The 23486-nt window shown below is 32.7% G+C and overlaps 4 protein-coding genes across 5 annotated transcripts; 2 read left to right on the forward strand and 2 right to left on the reverse strand.

Moving 5' to 3' along the window:
* The first annotated feature begins 470 nt into the window (after positions 1-470).
* LOC137809748 (guanosine nucleotide diphosphate dissociation inhibitor At5g09550) lies at positions 471-8108 on the forward strand. 2 transcript variants are annotated; one of them, XM_068610833.2, is made up of 13 exons: positions 471-756; positions 3121-3183; positions 3270-3353; positions 3784-3891; positions 4031-4203; positions 4361-4472; positions 4765-4845; positions 4921-4983; positions 5417-5518; positions 5680-5804; positions 6564-6774; positions 7182-7256; positions 7836-8108. In XM_068610833.2, exons 1-13 carry the CDS (start codon positions 670-672, stop codon positions 7887-7889), a joined length of 1338 nt encoding a protein of 445 aa, XP_068466934.1. In that variant the 5' UTR covers positions 471-669; the 3' UTR covers positions 7890-8108. The 2 variants fall into 2 exon arrangements, with proteins under 2 accessions (XP_068466934.1, XP_090155551.1); XM_090299425.1 differs by having other exon boundaries at positions 530-756; positions 4765-4983.
* A 663-nt stretch (positions 8109-8771) lies between these two features.
* Positions 8772-12331, reverse strand: NPQ7 (antigen receptor-like protein (DUF565)). The gene is made up of 4 exons (XM_068613748.2): positions 12207-12331; positions 11985-12106; positions 9946-10162; positions 8772-9374 (listed from the first exon to the last, which is right to left on the reverse strand). The coding sequence occupies exons 3-4, from the start codon at positions 10125-10127 to the stop codon at positions 8930-8932; spliced, it is 627 nt and encodes a 208-aa protein (XP_068469849.1). The 5' UTR covers positions 10128-10162; positions 11985-12106; positions 12207-12331; the 3' UTR covers positions 8772-8929.
* Positions 12332-13237: 906 nt separating this feature from the next.
* LOC137811888 (uncharacterized) lies at positions 13238-15118 on the forward strand. The gene is made up of 4 exons (XM_068613750.2): positions 13238-13422; positions 13523-13694; positions 14459-14575; positions 14761-15118. The coding sequence occupies exons 1-4, from the start codon at positions 13310-13312 to the stop codon at positions 14890-14892; spliced, it is 534 nt and encodes a 177-aa protein (XP_068469851.2). The 5' UTR covers positions 13238-13309; the 3' UTR covers positions 14893-15118.
* Positions 15119-15419: 301 nt separating this feature from the next.
* On the reverse strand, positions 15420-19134 carry LOC137811887 (vacuole protein). The gene is made up of 6 exons (XM_068613749.1): positions 18774-19134; positions 18601-18696; positions 18451-18491; positions 17542-17659; positions 16574-16654; positions 15420-15764 (listed from the first exon to the last, which is right to left on the reverse strand). The coding sequence occupies exons 1-6, from the start codon at positions 18942-18944 to the stop codon at positions 15708-15710; spliced, it is 564 nt and encodes a 187-aa protein (XP_068469850.1). The 5' UTR covers positions 18945-19134; the 3' UTR covers positions 15420-15707.
* Between the last annotated feature and the right edge of the window lie 4352 nt (positions 19135-23486).

Genomic DNA, 23486 nt, shown 5'->3' on the forward strand with positions numbered 1-23486 from the left:
TAAAAAAAATAGTTCAAAAAAAATCTCAATATTCTATTTTATATAAAACACTTCCTTTTGTCTTCAAATCTTATACATAAAATTACCTTTGGATGACTCCTCAAAAAATTCTTTTATCAATTTTACTCAATACCACCCACAAACCATGCTACATCTTTTAAGTATATTGAAAATTGCTTAACATTAGAATTAACGTGTTGTCTTGCATGAATGTATAAAAATGTTAAAAAATTACAACGATAAAAAATAATTTTGATTGACGAAAAATAATTTTAAGCAAGCATTTCCTAACATAAGCCAAATGAAATATGCAGTAAATTAATGTATTGGAGTTTGCATTATACGAGAATATTGTCCCTCAGCATCTGAACTGAAAGTTGACCTATAATAGAAACAAATGGTTTCATAACAGAAAACACGTGTATGCATTATGAGAAGAGTTATTTTGGGGAGCGTTAGTCTCGTTACTTGTGCTAAAGACGTGTTCTGCTTCAAATCTCTTTCACACACACAAAAACCTGAACACTTAATATGCAAATCCCTTGTTCCTCTCTCTCATCTCCTTCCTAACCAAATTCAAAACCTCGTTTTCTTTCCCTGTTCTTGTTCTGTCTGCATTTCACTTTTCTTTTCAATTTCTCCGAAACTCAATCAATCAATCAACCTACGATGGATGAAGAGTACGATGTAATTGTGCTGGGCACAGGTCTCAAGGAATGCATCCTCAGTGGTCTTCTCTCAGTTGATGGCCTCAAGGTAAATTACTCATTCTTTTTCTATCTCCTTCTACTTTTTTCTCTCCTTCTTATTTTAATCTTTCTTTCTAAAACAGTGGTGCTACATGAATCATGAATCATTCTCTCAATTCATTTCTTTCAGATTTTTTTTTTCCAATTTTTGGAAGAACAAAATTGCTTGAAATGCAATCACTTATAAATGATTTTTGAAAAATTCTTTCAAGAAACAATAAAATAGGTCAACTTATTTATAAAAAAAATCAAGCTAATCAAAATTGCAATAACTGCATATCAAATATGAGATGATCCAGTTTATGTAAATAAAACATAAAAAGTATAAAAGAAAAAGGACTTTTCTCAGATGAGAATTTGTTTTGTGATAGAGTTTGGCGAGACCACCATTGATCTTTGTAACTAATAATTACATGGTTAAATTTGACCAAGTTATTTATGTAGTATTTATTAAAATGAATTCTGTATCATTTACATAATACTTTTTATTTTTATTTTGGAAAACATGATTTATAACATTTATCTGAATTTCATTGTTTTACTTCTTTTATTACTAAATTTTACTGTTTTTTTGAAGACTATAAATGAATAAGATTAAAATATATTACTTTAAAAATCATGGTAGTGGCAATGCATTTATTCTTATAGATGAGATCCTAAAGCCACAAAAGTGAAATAAGGAAAAGAAAAAATTAGAAATGAACGTTAAAAAAGATAATGATGTATTTAGTCTTGTCTTTTCATAGCGTGGCAGGTGCTGAAGTACAAACATGAAGCTAGGGCCTAGGGGAGAAAAGGAGAGGGTAGTTAGGATTTATAAAATTTAAATTTTAACTCAATTTCTAAATTCAATATCTGAAATTAGTTTAGTTACTCCATATAAAAGTTTAGTTAATGTTTGTCTTCTTTTTAATCTATTTTATTTATTTAGTAAAATTACCTTGCCTATCCTTAATAACATGTTTGGGAAAGCAGAAAAAAAACTTTCAGAACCCTAAAAAAAACTCACTTACCATCAACTTTAATAATATAAGAACATATATTAAAATTAAAAATTAAAAATAAAATAAATATAATTAAATATATTGTTATTTTGAATTGTCAAGTGAATATTTTGTATCTTCTAGTAATTACACTTTTATGAGTTGTGTTGAGTTTTATTTATTACACTTAATTAGAATTGAATTGTGTAATGAGTTTAATGAATTTCAAAATAAATTCCATCAAACTCAACCCATTTACTTAATAAATATACAATAAAAAATACTATCTATCTAATAATTTTAGATTTAATTATTTTTTATAATTTGATTATTTATTTTATTCACTTTGTATTCTCTATTCATAATTGGTATAATCAAATTCATATATTTTAAAATTACAATAGTGTGATATCTTTCAAGATTCCATCAAATCCCTCTTTTTTTTTTAATTCATCAATGTAAATCTTGATATGTTCAAATTGATGTCATTAATTTTATAATTTTTCATCATTCATTGGTTATAAATTACATTATGCATAAATTAAAACCCATTAGCATCGGTTTATTAAATTGTTAATTGAGTAAAATGAGGTCACATTTTTAGAATTTAAAAAATTAAGAGATTTAATTGAACTCTTTTATTAACATTTAGAATAAATTAAATAAAATGAGTAAAAAATAATATTAAAATATAATTAAGCCATAATTTTATTATAAAAAATAGTTTTATATCTTATGATATGATTATTATATATATATATATTAAGAATTTTGTAACCTTATATATTAAAAAACATGAAAAAAGTTAGAGTTATTTTTTTAATAAATAATCATCTTTTAAATTACTCAACCCGATTATTCAAGCCATTGATTGGATTAGATCGTTAAATAAAAAGAATAAACTCGACCAGACTCAATTAAATATATTTAAGTTAAATAAAAAATTAAACTAAAAACTCGATTCAACTTAGATAGAACTCCTAATCTCAGACATATATTTTTTTCTTATGTGAAAGTTGGTATTTTTATTACATCTAAACATAATTATTTATTTTAATTCTTTTATTAAACTTACTGAAAAAGTAACATTTATCGTTATAATATATTATAGGAATAATAAACTATGCATATAATTAATTGTTAACATAATATAATTTTTGTCAATTAGTTAAGTCATAGGCTAATATCATAATTTCATCTATTTTGCCTGACCTAGCAAAAGTTGATAAAGACTTTGGGAACATGATAAAAAGCTTTTGTGAAGTGCAATTCTGTCTCCCTTTGAAAATAATTATCATTATATAGAAGCATTAAGAAAGTTGTTAAATAATTATCAAATTTGAAAATTATAAGTGATTTGAGTATGTTACTTCCACTTTATGAATCAGGTGTTGCACATGGATAGAAATGACTACTATGGAGGGGCTTCTACATCTCTCAATCTTACACAGGTAACTTACTTGTTAGATTAGCAATAGGAGCATGTGAATTCTCTCCTTTTCATTTTTCATAATAAAAACCATTTTCTGCCGTTTAGCTATGGAAGCGATTTAGGGAAGATGATAAGCCAGCAGAGGCGTTAGGGTCCAGCAGGGAATACAATGTTGATATGATACCTAAGGTAACTAACTGCTCTCGTATATCTCTTGACCTGTGGAACAACATAAAACTAGAAAAGTATATATATCACATTTTGCAGTTGAAAGTTGAAACATTGATGCATTTTGTTAGTATCTTCACATTGTGGATTCCCTACCTACCCTTTTTCAAATCTACCTTCTAATTTTGGTAGGACAATACACATGTGCTAATTATGTGTTTATATTTCTTGGCTCTTGCAAGTATTAGGCAATGTAGACCAAATTCTTCTGTTGGTTTCTTTGTTAACATAAATTAAAGTGGAAAAGCAGAGCAAGTTACCTTGAGTTCTCTTCCATGCATGAAATGGATTTTATTTTTGTTTTTCATGGATCATCATTTGGTCTCTTGTATAGTTATCATTTCCATTTATTTCTGAAACAAAAACCAACTTTTCATCTGTTTTTTTGTAGTTTATGCTGGCCAATGGAGCTTTAGTCCGTGTTCTCATTCACACAGATGTTACAAAGTACTTGAACTTCAAAGCCGTAGATGGAAGCTTTGTGTATAATAAGGGAAAGGTAGGCAACGTATTTATTTTCTTTTTGTATTCTTCACAAGTTTTATGTTTCTTACTATATTGCAAGCTTCACGTTTCACCAAACCTATTGCATTTTGACAAAAATCTTACGACAGAACTTCTTAATTTATTTATGCTAGATACACAAAGTCCCTGCAACAGATGTTGAAGCACTGAAATCACCTTTAATGGGACTGTTTGAGAAGCGCCGTGCTCGGAAGTTCTTCATTTATGTCCAAGATTATGAAGAGAATGATACCAAATCTCACGAAGGACTAGATTTGAATCAAGTTACAGCAAGGCAGCTGATATCGTATGTATTTGATTCCTTTATTTTCCTCTATATTACTTGATTTTTCATGCCTTGAAATCTTGCTTCAATCACACTAAGCGTAAAATATAATTGTAATCTAGTTTAACACTTGAATAAATCTACTTTACTACATGCTTAATGGTTTCTCCAAATGTAGGAAATATGGATTGGAAGATGATACAATTGACTTTATAGGTCATGCCTTGGCACTTCATCGTGATGACAGCTACTTGGATGAGCCAGCCAAGGGTTTTGTAGAGAGAGTTAAGGTACTAATATTAAAATTATCCCATAAACTTTTGTACTGAGCCAACACTATTATCATATATTTCGCTCGAGTATTTATAGAACTAAAAGTCAATTACTGATTACCTGAAATGGGATCGATTTGTATACGTGATTGAAATTACTAATTGAGATCACGAGATTCCACAGGTTTCCCATTTATCTCCTTCATGGAAATTTTGTCTTGTGCATTTTAAGTTTATTACATTGATATTTTGCAGACAGAGTCACTTCTTAAACTTTATCAGCGTGTAATATGTTGTCTTCTCTCTACAGGTTTATGCAGAATCCCTAGCACGCTTTCAAGGAGGTTCACCTTACATATATCCACTCTATGGACTGGGAGAGTTGCCTCAGGTTCTCCATATCTGTTTCCATTTTAATCTTGGTAAACTTCAGGAACTAAACTTTGGTTTCTTTGATTTTCTTAAGGCATTTGCACGTCTAAGTGCTGTGTACGGTGGAACTTACATGCTGAACAAACCAGAATGCAAGGTAAGTTACAGGAAAACCAATTGATCTATAGAAATTGTATCGAGAGAATTTATTTTAACTTTGAAGTTTCTTTGGGAGTCATTTTAAAACAGTTAATTTTGTCCTTACTAGTTATTCTGTTCTATTTCAGTTTTTGTAACTTGATCATTACCTTACTTTGTGTTGCTTAACTCCTGAGGCGTGATAAATAGAAGAATCCACGATATACAGAGCAAAATGCTATTCAGTACTATCATGGGTTAAGGAAACAAAAGTAGAAAGTATTTAATCACAAACATTATATTAAAAGAGAAAAATCAATTAGACTTACTTTTTAAGTAACTATAAGCCTCTACTAGAATGTATACTAAATGCTCCTTAACCAATATTAGCAAAGGTACTCTCAAGTTCCTTGTTGTACATTTCTCCTGACATTTAATCTTGTGGTACACAGGTGGAATTTGACGAAAGTGGGAAAGCCATCGGTGTGACTTCAGAAGGAGAAACAGCCAAATGCAAGAAAGTTGTGTGTGATCCATCGTATCTATCTGATAAGGTTAGATTTCTATGATAACAACGACTGTGAGCTAAGTTTTCTCAAGTGTTCTATTTAGTTACTGGACATGGTTTACATGAATGTCTGAAGTCAGAAAACATGAATTGTAGCAAAGTGTGATCTCCTCCACTCCATCTGACACTACTTAATGCATTCAACAGGTTCACAAGGTTGGAAAGGTTTCACGTGCAATATGTATTATGAGCCATCCTATTCCAGAAACCCATGACTCTCACTCAGCACAAGTCATTCTGCCACAGAAGCAGCTTGGTCGCAAGTCAGATATGTAGGTTTGCTTTTATCAACTCCGATGCTTTCATATTTCACTAAATATGCATGAAAAAAAAACAAAAACTATAAGAAAACACACTAGGGAACAGCCTTTTCCAGGGGTTCACAAGTCCTACAAAAAATTGTGTCATTCCCTCTTTAAAAATGTCATATTCAGGTTCTTGAAGAAAAAAAGGAATGAAATCCTTGTAGAACCAAACTTGGCTCACTATAAATACACCGCTGTTGACTTTTGTAGTCACAAAGTACTTGTAACTGACAGAGATTGTTTTATTATACTGCAAAATATGTTATGAAATGGAAAATTCAATTCAAATTTCAATTTTAAAAATCATAAAAGCAAAGGAAAACAATATAGTTTCCTACACCAATGGGAAAAAATACTGACTAACAATGCTTTATCCATTAATTTGGTTCATTCAGTTTCTAGTTACGACTTAGAAATTTTAAAATTAGTGAGTAGAATGTACTTCAAGAATTTGGATTAGCTCCTAATTCGTGAGAGTTTTACTTGTGAAACTCTTCTATTAGACATTTTTAATATTGGAAGACAGGGTCATGTTAAGTTTATAGGCGCTTATTTAGAAGTTATATGAAAGAGTTTGGGTGTACAAGTTTGATTCCTTTTACCTCCTTCATTCGTTTTTCTCTTTTACATACTTGATGAGAAGTTAATTCAAATTAGTTCTTACTTGTGAAGATTATTTCTTCCTACTTTATTGGCTATGTTTGCTCATGTACCTCGTTATTGCAGGTATCTCTTCTGCTGCTCTTATGCTCATAATGTAGCACCCAAAGGAAAATTTATTGCTTTTGTTACAACAGAAGCAGAGACTGACCAGCCTGAGGTGGAATTGAAGCCTGGTATTGACCTTCTTGGACCTGTAGATGAGATATTCTATGACATGTATGACAGGTTTGAACCCTGCAATGATCATGAGGCTGATGGTTGTTTCATCTCTACTGTAAGTATTGAATAGAATCTCACAAGGATATTTTATTTTCTTTAGTTGTTTCTTATTTCCAAACCATTACGGCACTTGATTGGGTTATCTAGAGCACAGTCATACTAACTCATTACAAAGTTGTTTGTTTTATTTAACAACGTAAAATATCCAAAAGTCTATCACTGATGAATATGGTCAGGACATGTTGCAAGAAAGAAGAATCAAATATTATTTTGGTTTAAATAAAGTAATGAACATCTCATGTTCTGTAAATTTACAATTAGAATCCAACGGTTTTCCCTGGTGTCCTTCATGATAAGTATGAAATCTTATTACACTTCTCTTTCAGCATATAAGATGGAATTTCTTTCCTTTTTTTTTATTTTAAAAAAAAATTGTAATAATCTGAAGTTTAATCCTTGCAGAGCTATGATCCTACCACACACTTTGAAACCACAGTTAAAGACGTGGTCGGGATGTACAGTAAAATCACTGGAAAGGTTTGTATCTTTTCACTTAATATGCAATTCATATTACATATCTCATCCCATACTATGACAATTACAGAGTTTGAGAACAAGAAATGGAAAAAAACTGATATAGCAAAACGACTATGCCAAGAAATTGATAGATCTCTATCTCTAATTGACTACACTTGTAATTTTTACTTTCTTTTGATAAAAAGGTATCTTTCATTTAGACAAAAAAAGCTTGTGCTTGGAATTTAACACTGATTTCCTTGTTTTTACTCCTTATTTATGGTATTGCATTTTCAAAAATAAAGCTAAATTTTAACCAGAATATGGATTGGTACCTGCACTTGTAGATTTGACCTAAAAAGCATGTATAGCTCTTTGTTCCATAGTTCCAACCTCCGAGCAAAATTTAGACCTAATTTGTTACCTCATAACATAAAATTTCTATACCTTAAGAGAATCTGATAGGATGATTTACACGAAAACATTTAAGCCCCAAATATAATGTTGCATAATAAAATATCATATTCAAGAAGGAAAAGGTCATAAATTCTGGATTTGTTTTCTTGTCTTAATTAGCATCACTTTTGTCTTTTGTTTCAGATTCTTGATCTTTGTGTGGATTTGAGTGCCGCAAGTGCTGCAGCTGAAGAATGAGATTGCTTGAAACTATATAATCATGCCCAAGTTTTGAAAGAAAAGCTTTAATCTATTTTTTATTTCAAATTTATTTTTTAGATGATTTAATGGGAAGAAAACACATCCTTGTTCCTTTTGCTCGATGGAATTTGTATGTCCCATTTATGACAGCATTCTTTAATTCAGACGAGCTGTTTATTAGTCAATATAATTGTTTGATATCATTTTCCTTCCATAGTTAATTCCATTTCTCCGCATATATTAGCTAAAAAAATATGAATGTAACATGATAAAAACATGACTGTGATGTGAAGTAATAATCTGCCTTGCAAGAAAACTAGGGATCCTTAAGATATTTAAACCATATAAATCTTATACATCACGCTCATTTAAAAACTTCATAGATTATTCATTCTTCTATTTATTCATTTAAAATTGATGGCAAGACCTTTATTAACATAATGCTTTCGCACAAAAAATTGCACAATATATAACGTGATGATTATAATATTGGCAAAATCATCACCCACCTTTCCCCAAAATTCAATTTGTCATGCGACCTTCCATTATTTCTGCTTTTCAATCAGGTCACAACTTCGTTATGTTGCTTCACATTGCATACAACTTACCAGCACTACTTCAAACACACTAAAAAAGAAAAAGTAGAGCGACACTACCTATATTACTTTGTATTTACCACCCATCATTAGTATAATTTAAATAGCTCTACACTCTGTGCAGGTAACTCCAGTGACTCATTAAATTAGTTTCCAATTAAACACAGCAACTCAGTCAACAGGACAGATGTACATGCAAATGAATTCGAGTGCTAAGAAAATAAAAGTTTATCCTTCACACAGCACATGCAAAAGGGTGCACTGTGCACAGACAAAAGCTCACTAAGCAATCGTCATATATATTATTCACATGCTACAACTACATGTATACCATTAGCAAAGAACTATAAGGTAGCAATAGAAGAGAAGTACTAAAAAATTATGACTTACCAGAGTCTTCTGATATACAACAACAAATTGAAAAGAAAAGTCTTGTGGTTCTTAGCTGCCTAACTTAAAAGCATCTACAAAGAGACCCAAACATATGCCAGCTTTCCAGAAGTTCACCATCACTAGAAAAGACTGCAACCTCCCCGGCCTTGCATTGGCAGGCTTTCTATATATTAGCATGCCAATTCCCTCAATTGCAGCCACCACAACACCAGCAACCAGAACATCCCAATCACCAGTTTGCCCAAGGATTGTAGCTAGTGCATTAGCCGTGTAGAAACCAAAAAGTAGTAGGAATATTTTCAAGGGTAAGTTCTTTCTAGTTGAGTTCAGCTTTTCTAGAAGTTGTCTGCCACCTGCACTCAGTATCCTACCCAATCGAGTACCACCAAGATTGGAACTGGCTTCATTGAAGCTTTGTTGGTCACCATTTCCAGACACTCCACCTGTGTTCAAGGCAAAAGCTATTTTCCACTCAGCTCTTCTTCCCAGGAAACTGAACCAGGGTAATGAAAAACAATTAATATTTTTGCAAGGATAAAGATTCAGAGGCGCCTAAAATGTCCAGGCAGTTAATACGTAAAGGCGTGCTTATTTCTAGCATCCTATAATGCAAAATGAGAAAGTATCTTAATGGAAAGAAAGGAGTAAGAAAAATATATCCACAAGGTTAGGTGAGAAAAAAGAAAGCATTCATGGGAAGGCAGCATGATATCTCTATTTTCAGGTTTTAAGACAAGAGTTGCTAACAATAATATAAAAATTATAGGTAACAGCAATAATCATAGCTCTTTTTCACAGAGGTCAGCTACCACTTATACGAATCATCAGATGCTATACTATTATATTTTAATAAAAAACAACTTTTTCATAGATGCCATTTAAATCTAAATTCCTTTCAAAGGTTTTCTTGGTCTTTCTCTACCTGTATTTTCTAGGCTATCCTTCATTTAACCAGCTGTTCTAACAGAGGCTTCATTCTTTTTTCTTACAACAAATAAATGATATGATAAAAAATCACCATAATTTTAGATCAAGGTACAAATTGTTAGAATAATTTCAATTACCAGCTCTGAGCAAAAGGTGAAGACTTCATGCCATCTTTTAGAGTCAGCCTGTTAATATTTGGCTCACAGACACAACTGTGGATTCTGGAAGTTGCAAGGGCTATACATGATTTTTTGCAGCTTTCATTCTCTGTATTCGTAAAACTACATTTCAGAATTGAAGATCCCACCCGACAAGCCATGTATTAAGAGGTTATAGTGCTCCGAGGCTTCTAATCTGCACTTGTTCAAAATCTCAAGATGTTATATGCAGAGCTTCATATAATGTATCACCCATTAAAATACAAATCAACAAGAGTTACACTTAAAACTATAGAATGAGTTTTAAGGCATAAAACTGAGGGGGGTGTAATTGGCAGTCAAACATTTTAATTCTATTTAAGGTTGTAATAGACAAGGCAATTGCATATAAAAAAAACATGCATGTAGAGAATCGCAGGACTTCTAAGGAGCCAGAGGGACTTAAGAATATCTTTGCACTTTTTTACTAACAGTCTATGAATTGTATGGTCCTTTCTCTTGTCTCTTATTTACAAGCACCATTTGTTGCCTCTTCACCTTGCCTACCTTAACAGTTTCCTCTAACTTATAGAAAAACATTAAATCAATGGGACCTTTAAATTTTTTCCCTTTCTATGCAATAGTGGAAGAAGAGTACGTTGCACGTCTTTTCCTCTTAGAATGTGAATTTATTCTACCTCATCCTCATCTTTGTTGTTCTCTTGAATATTAGACACATATGCATCCTTCTGTTTTTTTCTTCAAAACTGCTTCCTTGATCAATGTTTTCACATGAGGGTTAAACTTTGTACAACTATTAACAGATCCCCTAACTCCTAGTTGGTGTCTCTTAGCATCAGTAATATCATTAGTAGTGATTTTCAAACAAAAACTGCAAGTTGCATCCTTTTGACTATTGATATTCGTAGATTATTCCACTAGCAAGCCATGTCAAAGTTAGGTCCAGTAACTTCACCAATCCACAACAAGAGGATGATGGTGGCTAGAAAGGCTGAGAGGTTGGTTGAATAAGTTGACTGGCAAAGGGTGGTTGGCCAAAGGAAGTCATCACAGCAAAACAGAGAAGAAAGAAGTGATCAGGTATTGTTCAAAGTTGTAGCATCAGAAGCATTGGCAGAAGTGCCATCAGAAGCATGACCGAAAAAATCGCCAGGAGTGTCGATGGTAATGTTGTCAAAAGTTCAGGCAGTGGTGGTCTAGGTTTGGTCCTTGGATTATTGATACTTTGACAAGTAAAAAACTAAATGGGAGCTGGAGAAAAGAGTTAATGAGATAGACAATACATGGTTTAAACTTTGGTATGTCATTAAAGTTAGAGGAAAGATGGAGTGTGTATTACAGTAGACAAGAATAGGAAGAAAAGTTTGGTAGAATGCAGCTGTACATCAGACAAGATAATATCTTTAAAATTAATGTAAGATTGTCAATATCATTAGAGCTAATGCACCACAATTCCACAAGTATGATCAGAAGCACTTTTGAAATAAAGGTTTTGGGAGGTTTTGGCAGTGATCAACATGATGCCTATCATCGTGTTCTTTAATCATGCTAGCAACAAGTATTGAAATTTCTAAGTCCACCACTGTATCTAAGTGATCTTATGAAAACATAATTAGATACACTGAGAATTTTGTATTTGTTTTTTTAAGCGCAAATGCAGATTATGAAGATAAGCTGAAAAAAAATGACTAACACATACGCAGTTCAGGATATCCAATTGTAAAGAAATTACAAGCATAGGTATTAGATTGAGATTACGATTACAATAAGAAGTTTTAAAAAATGCCAAAATAAATGTGGTAACATGCTGGAAGTGGATAGCTTATAAACAATCAGGAAGCAGTGAACAATCAAGTGAATAAAATAGAAAAGAAAACAGTAATGGAATTCGCAATAAATTACATGAAAACAAACAAGTAATCATATTTACCCTAATAAGCTCCTAAGGGTGTAACACCCTCCATTTAATTTAAAAGTACCCACTCAAATTCAAGGATAAGTACAGAAACAAGGTATACCTTTATGCCCTTTAAAACAAGCTGAAGCCTCAAGTTGCTAAACAACAACAAGCAAGTAGCCCTAATTGTTGGCAATCTCATGACCCCTGTGAATCCATCTACAGATATGATGGTTGAATTTTCTGTTATGGTGCAAACAGAGAAATGGGTTGGTTAAAAAATGAAACATGAGTACCCAAAAACAAAATATAAGTGAAATGTTAGTGTTAATGTTAGTGTTACCTTGATCAAGAGAGAACGATGAAGGACAACCCAGCAAACTCTTCCAACGGAAATGGAAATAAAACCTCTGTTTATTATCTCTTTCCGTTTCATGCCACTCACAATTCGGGTCAAATCACTCATCCGAATCACCCATCTCGGGTCCGGAAAACTCTAATTTAATTTTTTACCTAACAATTTTTTAACTTTTTAATTTTATTTTTATGTTTAGATATCATTTTGAAAGGTAAAAAGAAAACTGAAATGGCGCTGTTAGAATTAAAAAATAATTAATTCATTATCTTTTAATTATATTATTATCTATTTTATTCAATATATTCTTATTATTAGAAGAGTTCAATAAGTAGCCTAATTTTTAAAATATATAATAAAATGATATTAATTATGTATAATATTATTTATAACTGATGCATAATAACTTATAAAATTAATAACGTTTATATTATTGTACTTTTAAAAGATTAATTAACTCTTAAAAATATCATATTATTGTGTTATTAAAATTAAGAGACATTGATAAAACATTTTATCAATGTAAAAAATATAAATAAGTAAGCCAAAAATAAATAAAAAATTATTAAAAGTAAAAAATAAATTTTGATTATTCATGAAAACAATAACTTATTTCACCTAAATTGTGATAAAAAAAAGTTCTAAGACTTTTTGAGTGATAAAATTAGAATTAAAAACATAAAAGTAGGAATATTAAGGATTTAATTAAATTTTAATTACTTTATAAACTTGAATATCTTTATTGATTTTTTTATAAAAAAAAAATTTATAAATATTTATTTAGGAATTAAGTACGAGTTGAATGAGATGAAAAAGAAAAAAAAAGTAAGTTAATAGATTTGAATGAGACTAGAAAAAAAAGTAAGTTAATAAATTAATTACTAAGTTAGAGATACAATAACAGAAATAACTGTCAGCACTTAAATAACAAAAAAAATGTAATAAGAACTCAATTCAAAATTCTTAAATTTATGAGATAATTTAAACTTATTTAAAGAAGAAGAAAAAAAATGAATAAAATGTTGATATGGTTGGAGTGGAAGAATATTTAAGGGCCATTGAGGCATGATCCATAGATAGGAAGCAGAGGTATGGAGGAGGTGGAGCGGGTGAAAGCGGAGGCAGTGCAGATAATGGGAGTCTTTCAACTGCTCCCGAGGCTCGTCGTCTTCGATCTCGATTACACTCTTTGGCCTTTCTACTGGTTCATCTTCTTACTCCATCTTTTAGATATTACTATGTTCTTTCATTCATTTTTTACTCCTTTTTTCTCCTACTAAAACCATGTTCTTTTCTAAATCCAGTGAGTGCCGCTCAAAGCACGACGCGCCTTCTTTGTTTCCTCATTCTAGAGGCATTTTGCATGCACTCAAACACCAGAACATTCCTGCTGCAATTGCGTCTAAGTCACCAACTCCTGACATAGCAACCACATATCTTAACAAACTTGGCATCAGGTCAATGTTTGTCGCCGAGGTGTGTTGTTTTTCTTTGCCTTTGTTTAATGTTGTTTCGGTTTTTATTTAAACAAATCAGAGGGCAACTACTTCTGAAAGAAAGAATAAAATAAGTTAAGGTAGATAAATTTCAATTTATAAGAGAAGTTTAGTTTGTTTTACTTTTTTTCATGTTTATTGGAAAAATTATTCAAACTGAGCCTCAATAGAAAGGATTGAACTAATGAGTAACAAGAGGTTGGGACATTGGAAGGAATTTATTGCCGCACAAATTGGCAATTTTTAGTTCAAATGCTTATTTACCACATAGCATATAATAAAGCTTGAGCAAAATCGCACTCAACATAGGAGGTTCCTGTTTCCTCAAAAGTAGCACAGAAACAACATCGAGATTATCCTCAATAGCCTCCATCTTTTTTTGAGTGTGTCCTTTGTAGCAAGTATGCTTTGAAACATAAGCCAAGCCTAGAACAAAACTGAAGCGATATTAACCCTGTACCAAACATATCGATTTTTTAGTTTTTTGGAATTGGAAATTTCAGAAAAGTTATCAACGAAATAACTGGCTGGTGGTTGCCAATTGATCATTCGAATCATGAAAAAATGTAATATATTGCAGGGGCAGTGGCAAAAACTTGTGATTCTCTGAAAGCCATTCAAAGTTCTGCCTTGAATTTTGCCGATGAAATCCTATATACTCCTTAAGCTTTTCCTCTTTATTGTAAATGTTTTTAACGAGATTCATTTATTGACCAAATTTACTTCTTCTTTCTCATTGTTCAGGAAATATTTTACAGCTGGACACACAAAACAGATCATTTTCAGAAAATTCATTCGAAGACTGGGGTCCCTTATAATTCCATGCTATTCTTTGACGATGATAATAATAACTTCCAAGAGGTAATAAAGTTTGCGTCTGTCGATTTTTTTTTATTTTAACTAAGTTTCTTAAATTTTGTTACCAATAGTTGCTTTAATTTGAAGGTTGGATCATACAGAATTATGCGTGAATTTCCTATTCTTTGGTTGGAACAAGGATTATCATTTTGTTATATATGTAACATGATTTGTAGTGTTAATCGCAGATCTCAAAAATTGGAGTAACAAGTATTTTGGTTAGAAATGGGGTAAATCTTGAAGCATTGAGAAACGGCCTCGCAAAATTTTCTCAAAACGGGAATGCATCAAAGAAGAACAAGCAGAAAAGGCCCAAGTAATGCTCCCGAAAGGCAGATACTCTCAACAAGGATGCTGAAATTGAATATCCTAATGAAATTTCTCTCTGCGTTTGAACCTCATCGGTTGACGATTTCAAATATGTAATATGTTGCCTCTCTTACTCCTAATTCCCAATTCGAAACTGAAAGTATACCTGCAGCATTTTTAATATGAAGTGTAAGTGTATATCAGTTGAATAAAAAAACTCTATGAGCAAGCAAAAAGGTCTTACGTGGTCCTAATATAAGTCTTTGATAAATAAAATTTAGAGTGTATATTTAGAGAAAATTTGAGATTCATGTATATGAAGGAAAACAAATGTATGGAAGAGCGTCGCTTTAGCGCTTCATCACACCTTGAGAACAGTTTCGTACTTAATTAGTTAATGGAAGGTCCATGACACCAAAAAGAATCAGGATGATACAATGACAACGTTCAATGCAAAATCCTGATTTGTAAAATTAGTGACTCAATACGATAAATGTTAAAAACACCTTCAACCAATCACAGTATCAAAATATAACTATTACAACAGAAACTGCTCTAACGAAGTAGAGAGTTTATTATATATCGTGAGTTATAATTGGATTCAAGTCTCTATAAAAGCTGAGACAATTTTAAATGTTGCTTTATATATTTACAAAGAATAGGCCAACAGCCCACCTTTAATAGCCTATATCTAAGAACATAATTTGGTTACAAAGAATGAACAAACAATTTTGTAAGCAATACTGATAACTAGAGATTCATTAATTCGCAGTAGATTAATCTTCACTACCGATTCATATCAGCTCACCACAACTTCAAAATGTTTTTAAACTCTTTCCAAAAGGAGTAGTTGTTCAAGTTCTTCCCTGCGCCGTTCCAACTCCTGTATGTATGAATAAAAGCAAGTAAATACAGCAGGTTTTATTGGTAAAAGAATAAACTTTTGATAAGATCAGATGGAGATAAGAGGTTCCTGAGAGAAATAAGAGTCTAAATCCTCTCGGTTAATACTTAAGATTGAAAACAAGCCTAAGCCATTGATCTTTGTATCAATCTCCATCAATGATCGTGGACATGAAAAGGATATTCCAACATGACTACAATGATCTAACATGCAAAGATGCAAACCTCCCATGAATTATATATTTGAAGTTTTGAGTAGGTATTGCACTTTACACAGTATTTTCAAATCATATAGTCACCATTCACAGTCTTGCGGAAAATGCCAACGGCATATTCAGATTTTGATATCATTAATCCATCTTAGATTTGTATAGCACATCAGTATGTCAGTTTTCCCAATCATGCAAAGCATGTCATCAAGATCAAGCATCAGGTCAAAATCAGAACTTCATTACTCCATCTTACAATCACTACAATTTAAGGTTTTTTCATATAGATTAAGAAAAACAATAAATGTCACTTTCTAAAAAATAATTATTGAAATAATCTCATTCTTTTAAAAATGCATTACTTTGATGATAGAGAGAGACAATTACTTTGAGGACATATAAGAGGCGGAAAATCAATGTTTCATTAAAAGGTGAGAGAACATCAGTCGATTTAAAACTTTTTTAAATGGCTAAAATTACAACCAGTGCAGGACGGACAGAGTGTGCCATTGTAAATATATAACCACATATAATAGATGTGAATCAGATTAGATCATAATATCTGAAAATAGCAGCATACCTCGAGATCCTTGGCCGCTTGCTCTCTTGTAATCTCCTGTTTCTGGCGGGCACGTTTAAGAAAACCAATGCACAGAATACCCTTCATTGAGGAGAGAAATAAAAGAAAATGTGATATTAAGATTTGTGAAAAAAACAAGTTTGATAAGATCAGACGGAGATAAGACCTCTGTTAAGATGTAAGATTGAAAAACAAGCCAAAGCCATTGATCTTTGTATACAATCTCACCAATGATCATGGATATGGAAAAGAGATCCCTATTGCAATATGATTATAACAATCTAACATGCATACCTCCCATGAATTATATGTTTGAAGTTTTCAGTAGGTATTTTACTTTACACAATATTTTCAAATTACATAGTCACGGTTCACAGTCTAACGGAATTTTAAATTGCCAACGGCTTATTCAGATTGTGATCATATTTATCTATCTTACATCTCTATAGTACGTTAGTATGCAGGTTTTCCCAATCATGCAAAGCATGTCATCATCGAAAAGAGAAGAATTTAACCTAATGAAAGCAAAAAAATAATGCCAACTTTGTCTTTCAATTTCCATTTCCAATGAGAAAAGAATTATTATTACAAGGTTCATTGAGGAAAATCATAGTGAAGAGTGGGAACTGAAATAAAATACAAAGTCTACTTGGCAATTGAACACTTCAGGCAAGCTTAAGATATCCTAGAATGAAAAGTATTTAGGAAAAAAAAAATAACGGTAAGAAAAGGAAATGTTTAACTCATGACCTCACTGATAATAGTGTACAGACTACCCAATACTTTGCCAAGTCGACAGAAGATTTACAAATTTTTAAGTTAATATACTTGCGTAAAAGTGAAAAAAAAATCTTGTACTAGCATTGCCAATAACTATAAACACACTTTTTTATGCATGGCACTAAATTGAAGTAATAAACACATTATATGACTAAACTAAATAGATTGTTTCTCTTCAATGATCTTACTGAAATAACATAAACAACGCCACAGCCAAGTAGCAAATAACTTGCTATGCTCTGAAGAAGAAAAAGGTTCTTTTGGTCCCCAATATAGTCAGGAAAAGCCCTTGTCATGACAGCAACACTGCACAAATAAAACCACTATTCAGAAACAAGCCACAAAGTATTTCATTACAAAGAAAATAAAAATCACGGTAAATACAAGAAGTAGCTACTTTCACAACATTTTAATAAATTATAAATACAAGTTTCCAGTTAACAACATACCACTAACATTTCATAATGGACACTGTTCCCTTCCTCCAACAAAATGCAATTAAATATCATTATTGCAGTTTAAACTTTACAGATAAACATCTAATATTACACAAAAAGGCATTCAATCCAAAAATATAAAAGTAATTCAACACGTGTTTTTTAGTATAAAAGGTATTTAACAAGGTGTGCTCCTATTCTTTAACGAAACATCATTTACCTCTCTTTGGTGAAAGAGAAATAGAGTAAAAACTAAAAAATGGAAGTGCTTAGTAGAAGAAAATGAGAAAATAAAAACTTAAACAGAAAAGTATGGAACTCGCTAATTATCTTCACCTTATTTATGAAGTATGTATTTTCACTCGTTTAACTCTTCTTCATTCCTTACCGGTTTCTCTAAACCAAACACTTTAGGTTTCGTTCTATTTCTTCCATATTTTCATATGTCTTCCTTATTTCTATCTATGTTTCTCACATATTTCTTTATTACTTATCAAACAAATGCACTAAAGATTAAGGAAATGGTCAACAGAGGCGTATTAAAAAATTATGAATCCTAGGAAGTACTGTTAACATATTTTATGATATGATATGAGATCACAGGATTTAATAAGCACGTGTAAGGTAAATTAATGTGAGTAAATCGAAAGGAACACGTACAAGATCTGCAGCATACCCCTGGCAGCCCAATACTCCAAAACCTAATAAAAATCATCGTTCAATTAGATCACAACAGAGCAAGCAATGCGTAACAACACAAAAGTGTTAAGAACTGATCGAATAACCGCTATAATGATGATTAAACGGAACCTTAGAGAACTTGAGGATGAAACTCCATTCGGTCTCGGCGAGGACCACAAAAGCCGCTATGATAACTGTGTAACACCGGAATATGCCGTCGAAAATCTGAAACACGCTCGTATTAGAAGGTAACGGAAAGTGATAAACGGAGATTGAAAAAGGAGAGAGAGAAGAGGTGTTACGTCGGATGCGTGTTTGAAGGAACGAACGGCGGAGAGAACATTGACGCCGATGCAAAGAATGGCGGCCAGAGAGGTGAGGAAGCTGAAGCAGCGGCACGCTACCAAGAAAGGGTCTGCTCTGTTTCTTAGAGTGGGCACGTTCTCTTCCTGTACGTCGCCGTTTCGGGACATTTTTCTCGAACAGTGAGAGTTAGTTACCGGAGGCAACACACACAGAACGGTGGAGTTGGGAACGGGAATTGGAATCTGTTTTTATTTTCTATCATTTCATTTTGCTTTTCTCAGCTTCCATAGGTGCCACTTCAAGAGGAACACGTGGCGATTCGAACAATGGGATTAACCCTCTATTACGTCTCCTAATATAAAAACAAATACTATTCCAGAGTACACTTGTTAACAAATTCTACGCTTAAAAAAATATTATATAAATTTTTTCAAAAAAAATAATATCTTGAATATCAAGAGTACACTTGTTAACAAAATAGAGTGGCCACGTTCTCACCTATAAAAATTTCAAACAAGACAAAAATTTCAAACAAGACAAACTAACCAATAACTTGTTAGCACAACGAAAAGAAAATAATATCCTCACAAAGTATGTGTACTCTTCGGCTTCTACTGCAAAACATACAAGACACTTGAATACAGTGATTAAATACTTAACAAACTATTTCTTGAATCAAGGAAACAAACAAAATAAGAACAATTATACCAAACAAACTTAAACAATGTAGGATTAAAAACTAATAAATGAATACAAATTTGGTTGGATATTAAGATAACCACAATTATACGAGTTAATTTGCTAGATGAAATTAATCAATAGATAATTTACACTTTTAGAACACCACACTCAATCATCACTTTTTTTTTTCATTTTTAGGTACTACCAAAAATACTACCTACCAATGATACAACCACTAGTAATACTAATGTTACTACCACACGTACTACAACTGGTACTACAAATGTACTACCACTGATACTACCACAGGTACTACCACTGGTACAAACACTGGTACTACCAATGGTACTGCAACTGGTACTACCACTAGTACAACCAATGGTGCTACCAATGGTACTACCACTGGTACTACTAGTGGTCCTACCACTGGTCTAAGTGGATTGTGGTAGCAAGGTCACTCTGCCATTTACAATACCTTGTTGCGTATTTAAGTCGTCTGCAAAGGATTCTACCTGCTGCTCGATGGAAATTGCGCTTGAAGGCGTCTCGTCCAATGGTACTACCAAATGTGCTACCCATGGTACTACCAAAGGTACTACAAATGGTACTACCACTAGTACTACCACTCGTACTACAAATGGTACTTCCAAAGGTACTACCAATGGTACTACCATTGGTACTACCACTAGCACAACCACTTGTACTACCACTGGTACTACCAATGGTACTACCAAGGGTACTACCACCGGTACTACAACTGGTCTTAGTGGATCGTGGCAGTAAGGCCACTCTGCCACTTACAATACCCCGACACGTATTTATGTCGTTTGCAAAGGATTCTACCGGTGCTCGATGGGAATTGCGCTTGAAGGTGTCTCGCCCAATGGTACTACCAAAGGGACTACCCATCGTACTACCAAAGGTACTACAAATGGTACTACAAATGGTAGTACCACTAGTACTACGACTGGTAATACCTCTGGTACTAGCACTGGTACTACCAAAGGGACTACCCATCGTACTACCCAAGGTACTACAAATGGTACTACCAATGGTAGTACCACTGGTGTTGAATCAAGTGTGTTCAAGCTTTGAAGAATTCAAATCCTTTGAGTTTGATGGAAGGCTGGATGTGCTTGTTGTTGCTGAGGTGCTTTAGAATAGGATATGGGGTAGATTATCTGTGTAAATCCACTCTTGATTGAATCCAAAGCTTAAGCTTTTTCAAACCTTTTGAATTGAAAGTGTTTTTCAAACTAAGTGAAAAACAACCTGTTGTTTTGTCGAAACAACCGATTGTTTTACTCTTAGGTGTTTTGAGAAAGGTTGAAAACTGTTTTTGGTGGTTGACTTGCTGTCAAACCAAAACAACCGATTGATTCGCACATTCAATCGATTGTTTGTTTTCAAATCATAACAGAAAACTGTTTTGAGTGTTGACTAAGCTTTAAATGATTTTGTAACTGAATGCGCTCCTGTTTTAAATGCTTTTACCATTCTTTGAAAGCTATAAATAGTTTGTTCAGCTTTTTGTAACAAACAAGAACTGAGATTTAATCATAGAAAAACATATTTGAGTTTTTCACTGATTTTGCTTTCAAGAGTTAAAGATTGCTTTGATCAAGAGAGAGTGGAATAGGATTTCATTTTGTATTGATTTCAGATAATTTTGTAACAAGTGTAATCCTTCTGTACTTTGTGTAAACTCTGGTGTGATGGGCCAAGAAGTGTTGTGTGCTCTTGAGGTTGTCAAGATCAACATTCTTGGTGGTGTATGTGCTGAGCCAAAGGAAGTGTGTGTCTTGAGGGGATCAAGGTCACTTCTTTGGTGGTGTGTGTAAGTAATCTAGGTTTGGTTACTTAGTGGATTCCTTAGTGGTTTCTGGGAAGACTGGATGTAGCTCTTGGTTTAAGAGTGAACCAGTATAAACTGTGTGTGCAATCTCTCTCTCCCTTAAACTCTTTAATTTCAATTTGTATTTTTTAACTGGTATAAACAACCGATTGTTTCTGCGAAACAACCGATTGTTTTTTCTGGTGCTGTGTTAAATTGCTTTGTGTTTTTGGCAAACTGAATTCTGAATCAAGTATTGACAAAGGAATTTCATTCTAGACTAAAAAGTTTGTGAAAACCCTCTTTAAACCATTCACCCCCTCTAGTTTAAAGCCATATATTCTAACAACTGGTAGTACCACTGGTACTACCACTTGTACTACCAAGGGTACTACCACTCGTACTATTATTGGTACTACCACTTGTACTACTACTGGTATTACCACTGGTACTACCCATGGTGCTACCGACGGTACTACCACTGGTACTACTAATGGTACTACCACTCGTTTTACCAATGGTACTAACAATTGCACTACCACTGGTACTACAAATGGTACTACCGATGGTACTACCACTGGTCTCAGTGGATCGGGATAGCAAGACAACTTTGCCACTTACAATACCTCGTCGCGTATTTATGTCATTTTCAAAAACCAGAAATAAAAAACTTGAGTAACTTTCAAGAGCCTTGTTCTTGATGCCAATTGTTAGGTTTGATGGTTGCAACAAGAGGGGGGGGGGGGGGGGGGTGAATTGTTTTCAAACTATTTTCACAAATGCTTTTCTTAGAATGAAGCTTTAACAAAGAACTTAGAAAATCAACCAGTTAAAATTGCGATTTAACCAATTGTTTATGACAGCGCAAAATACAAACAGTTTAATGAGAGATGAGATAAAGAGAATTACACACAGAGATTATTCTAGTTCACTCAATCACAGAGCTACATCCAGTCCTCAGTCAAACCACTGAGTTTTCACTATGCAACCAATCACAGATTACACAAACAGCACACACAAATAGGTGACTTTGAATTCCACCAAGCCTACTCACCCTCTTTGCACACAACAACCACCTTAAGCCAGAATCCCACTGACTTTACAGGATTTTACACAGTTATACAGAATGTTATATGAACAATTACAAGAACTTGAACAGGATTAGAAAACACCTGGTAAAACACAATACACCAGCACCCTATAGATAAGTTCTTTGAAAGACAACAAAGCCCAAAGCAGTCTTGCTACAAACTTGGTAGAAACCTTTTCACAAACAGTTTTGTAATTTCTCAAATCAATCTCAACTCAGAGTATCAAAAGTTTTACTGTTTCATCAATCTTTAAACGTTTGAATCAAAAACATATTTATAATACTTGAAATGCTAACGTTAAAGCAAATCTAAACAACCAAGTCAGTTAAAACAAATTTTCAAAAAGCTATTACAAGGACATGCATTTAATCGGTTAAAACCACGATTTAACCGGTTGAATGCTCTTGTCAATTATAAAACAGTTTCAAAACCTTCTTTGCCAGCTAAGTTACAAACAACTGATTATTTTGAAACTTTAATAAGTTGTTTTTCCCTTTGCATGGAAAAACACTTTAATATTTAAAAAGGATTGAAATGAGCTTTTTCTGAGATTCAAAATTGATCTTTACATAGATTCCAAACCCCAAACCAAATCTAAACCTAAAACATCACACAACTTCAGGCTTCATTTGGATTTGACACATCAAAACTTCCCATCTTCAACAATCCTCCCCTATTTGATGGATACAAATCCCTGGGATGCTTTTAGAAATGTTCTTTGTTTAGAATCTGTTGAATCTTGCACACACTGAACAAACACATAACAGTCTAGTCCAAACAAATATGCACTTTATGTCAGTTTTCAAAACTTAGCAAAATCTGCATAAGAACAGTCAGTTATAATACAAAGATCACCGGTTGAAATTTTGTAAACCAGAAAACAATAGTTTCAAACACTTCTAGAAATTAAAGCAGTTTGACATAATCAATAATAGCAATGTTCAAAAGCAGTAAACACACAATTAAGAACATTACAACTTCCCAAATATTCTCCCCCTATTTGTCTCATCAAATAGACAAATGGTAGGATTAAAAACAACATAAAACAAATTTAAAACATTTTAAGCTAAAAAGAAGGGTTATCCTCCCTTTGAAATTGCAGT

The sequence above is a fragment of the Phaseolus vulgaris genome, chromosome 2 (assembly GCF_051622355.1).
Source record: "Phaseolus vulgaris cultivar YP4 chromosome 2, ASM5162235v1, whole genome shotgun sequence".
NCBI lineage: Eukaryota > Viridiplantae > Streptophyta > Magnoliopsida > Fabales > Fabaceae > Phaseolus > Phaseolus vulgaris.

What these genes read in the sequence shown, in the direction of transcription:
- LOC137809748 (XM_090299425.1), top strand. Translation starts at nt 670, where the DNA reads ATGGATGAAGAGTACGATGTAATTGTGCTGGGCACAGGTCTCAAGGAA. An exon ending in TTGTGTATAATAAGGGAAAG is followed by an intron (nt 3,892 to 4,030) that starts GTAGGCAACGTA and finishes TATTTATGCTAG; the next exon opens with ATACACAAAGTCCCTGCAAC. An exon ending in ACAGTAAAATCACTGGAAAG is followed by an intron (nt 7,257 to 7,835) that starts GTTTGTATCTTT and finishes CTTTTGTTTCAG; the next exon opens with ATTCTTGATCTTTGTGTGGA.
- NPQ7 (XM_068613748.2), bottom strand. Translation starts at nt 10,127, where the DNA reads ATGGCTTGTCGGGTGGGATCTTCAATTCTGAAATGTAGTTTTACGAAT. An exon ending in TCACCTTTTGCTCAGAGCTG is followed by an intron (nt 9,375 to 9,945) that starts GTAATTGAAATT and finishes ACCCTGGTTCAG; the next exon opens with TTTCCTGGGAAGAAGAGCTG.
- LOC137811888 (XM_068613750.2), top strand. Translation starts at nt 13,310, where the DNA reads ATGGAGGAGGTGGAGCGGGTGAAAGCGGAGGCAGTGCAGATAATGGGA. An exon ending in ACTCTTTGGCCTTTCTACTG is followed by an intron (nt 13,423 to 13,522) that starts GTTCATCTTCTT and finishes TTCTAAATCCAG; the next exon opens with TGAGTGCCGCTCAAAGCACG. An exon ending in ATAATAATAACTTCCAAGAG is followed by an intron (nt 14,576 to 14,760) that starts GTAATAAAGTTT and finishes TGTTAATCGCAG; the next exon opens with ATCTCAAAAATTGGAGTAAC.
- LOC137811887 (XM_068613749.1), bottom strand. Translation starts at nt 18,944, where the DNA reads ATGTCCCGAAACGGCGACGTACAGGAAGAGAACGTGCCCACTCTAAGA. An exon ending in CCTTCAAACACGCATCCGAC is followed by an intron (nt 18,697 to 18,773) that starts GTAACACCTCTT and finishes AGCGTGTTTCAG; the next exon opens with ATTTTCGACGGCATATTCCG. An exon ending in AGGGGTATGCTGCAGATCTT is followed by an intron (nt 17,660 to 18,450) that starts GTACGTGTTCCT and finishes TTATTTGTGCAG; the next exon opens with TGTTGCTGTCATGACAAGGG.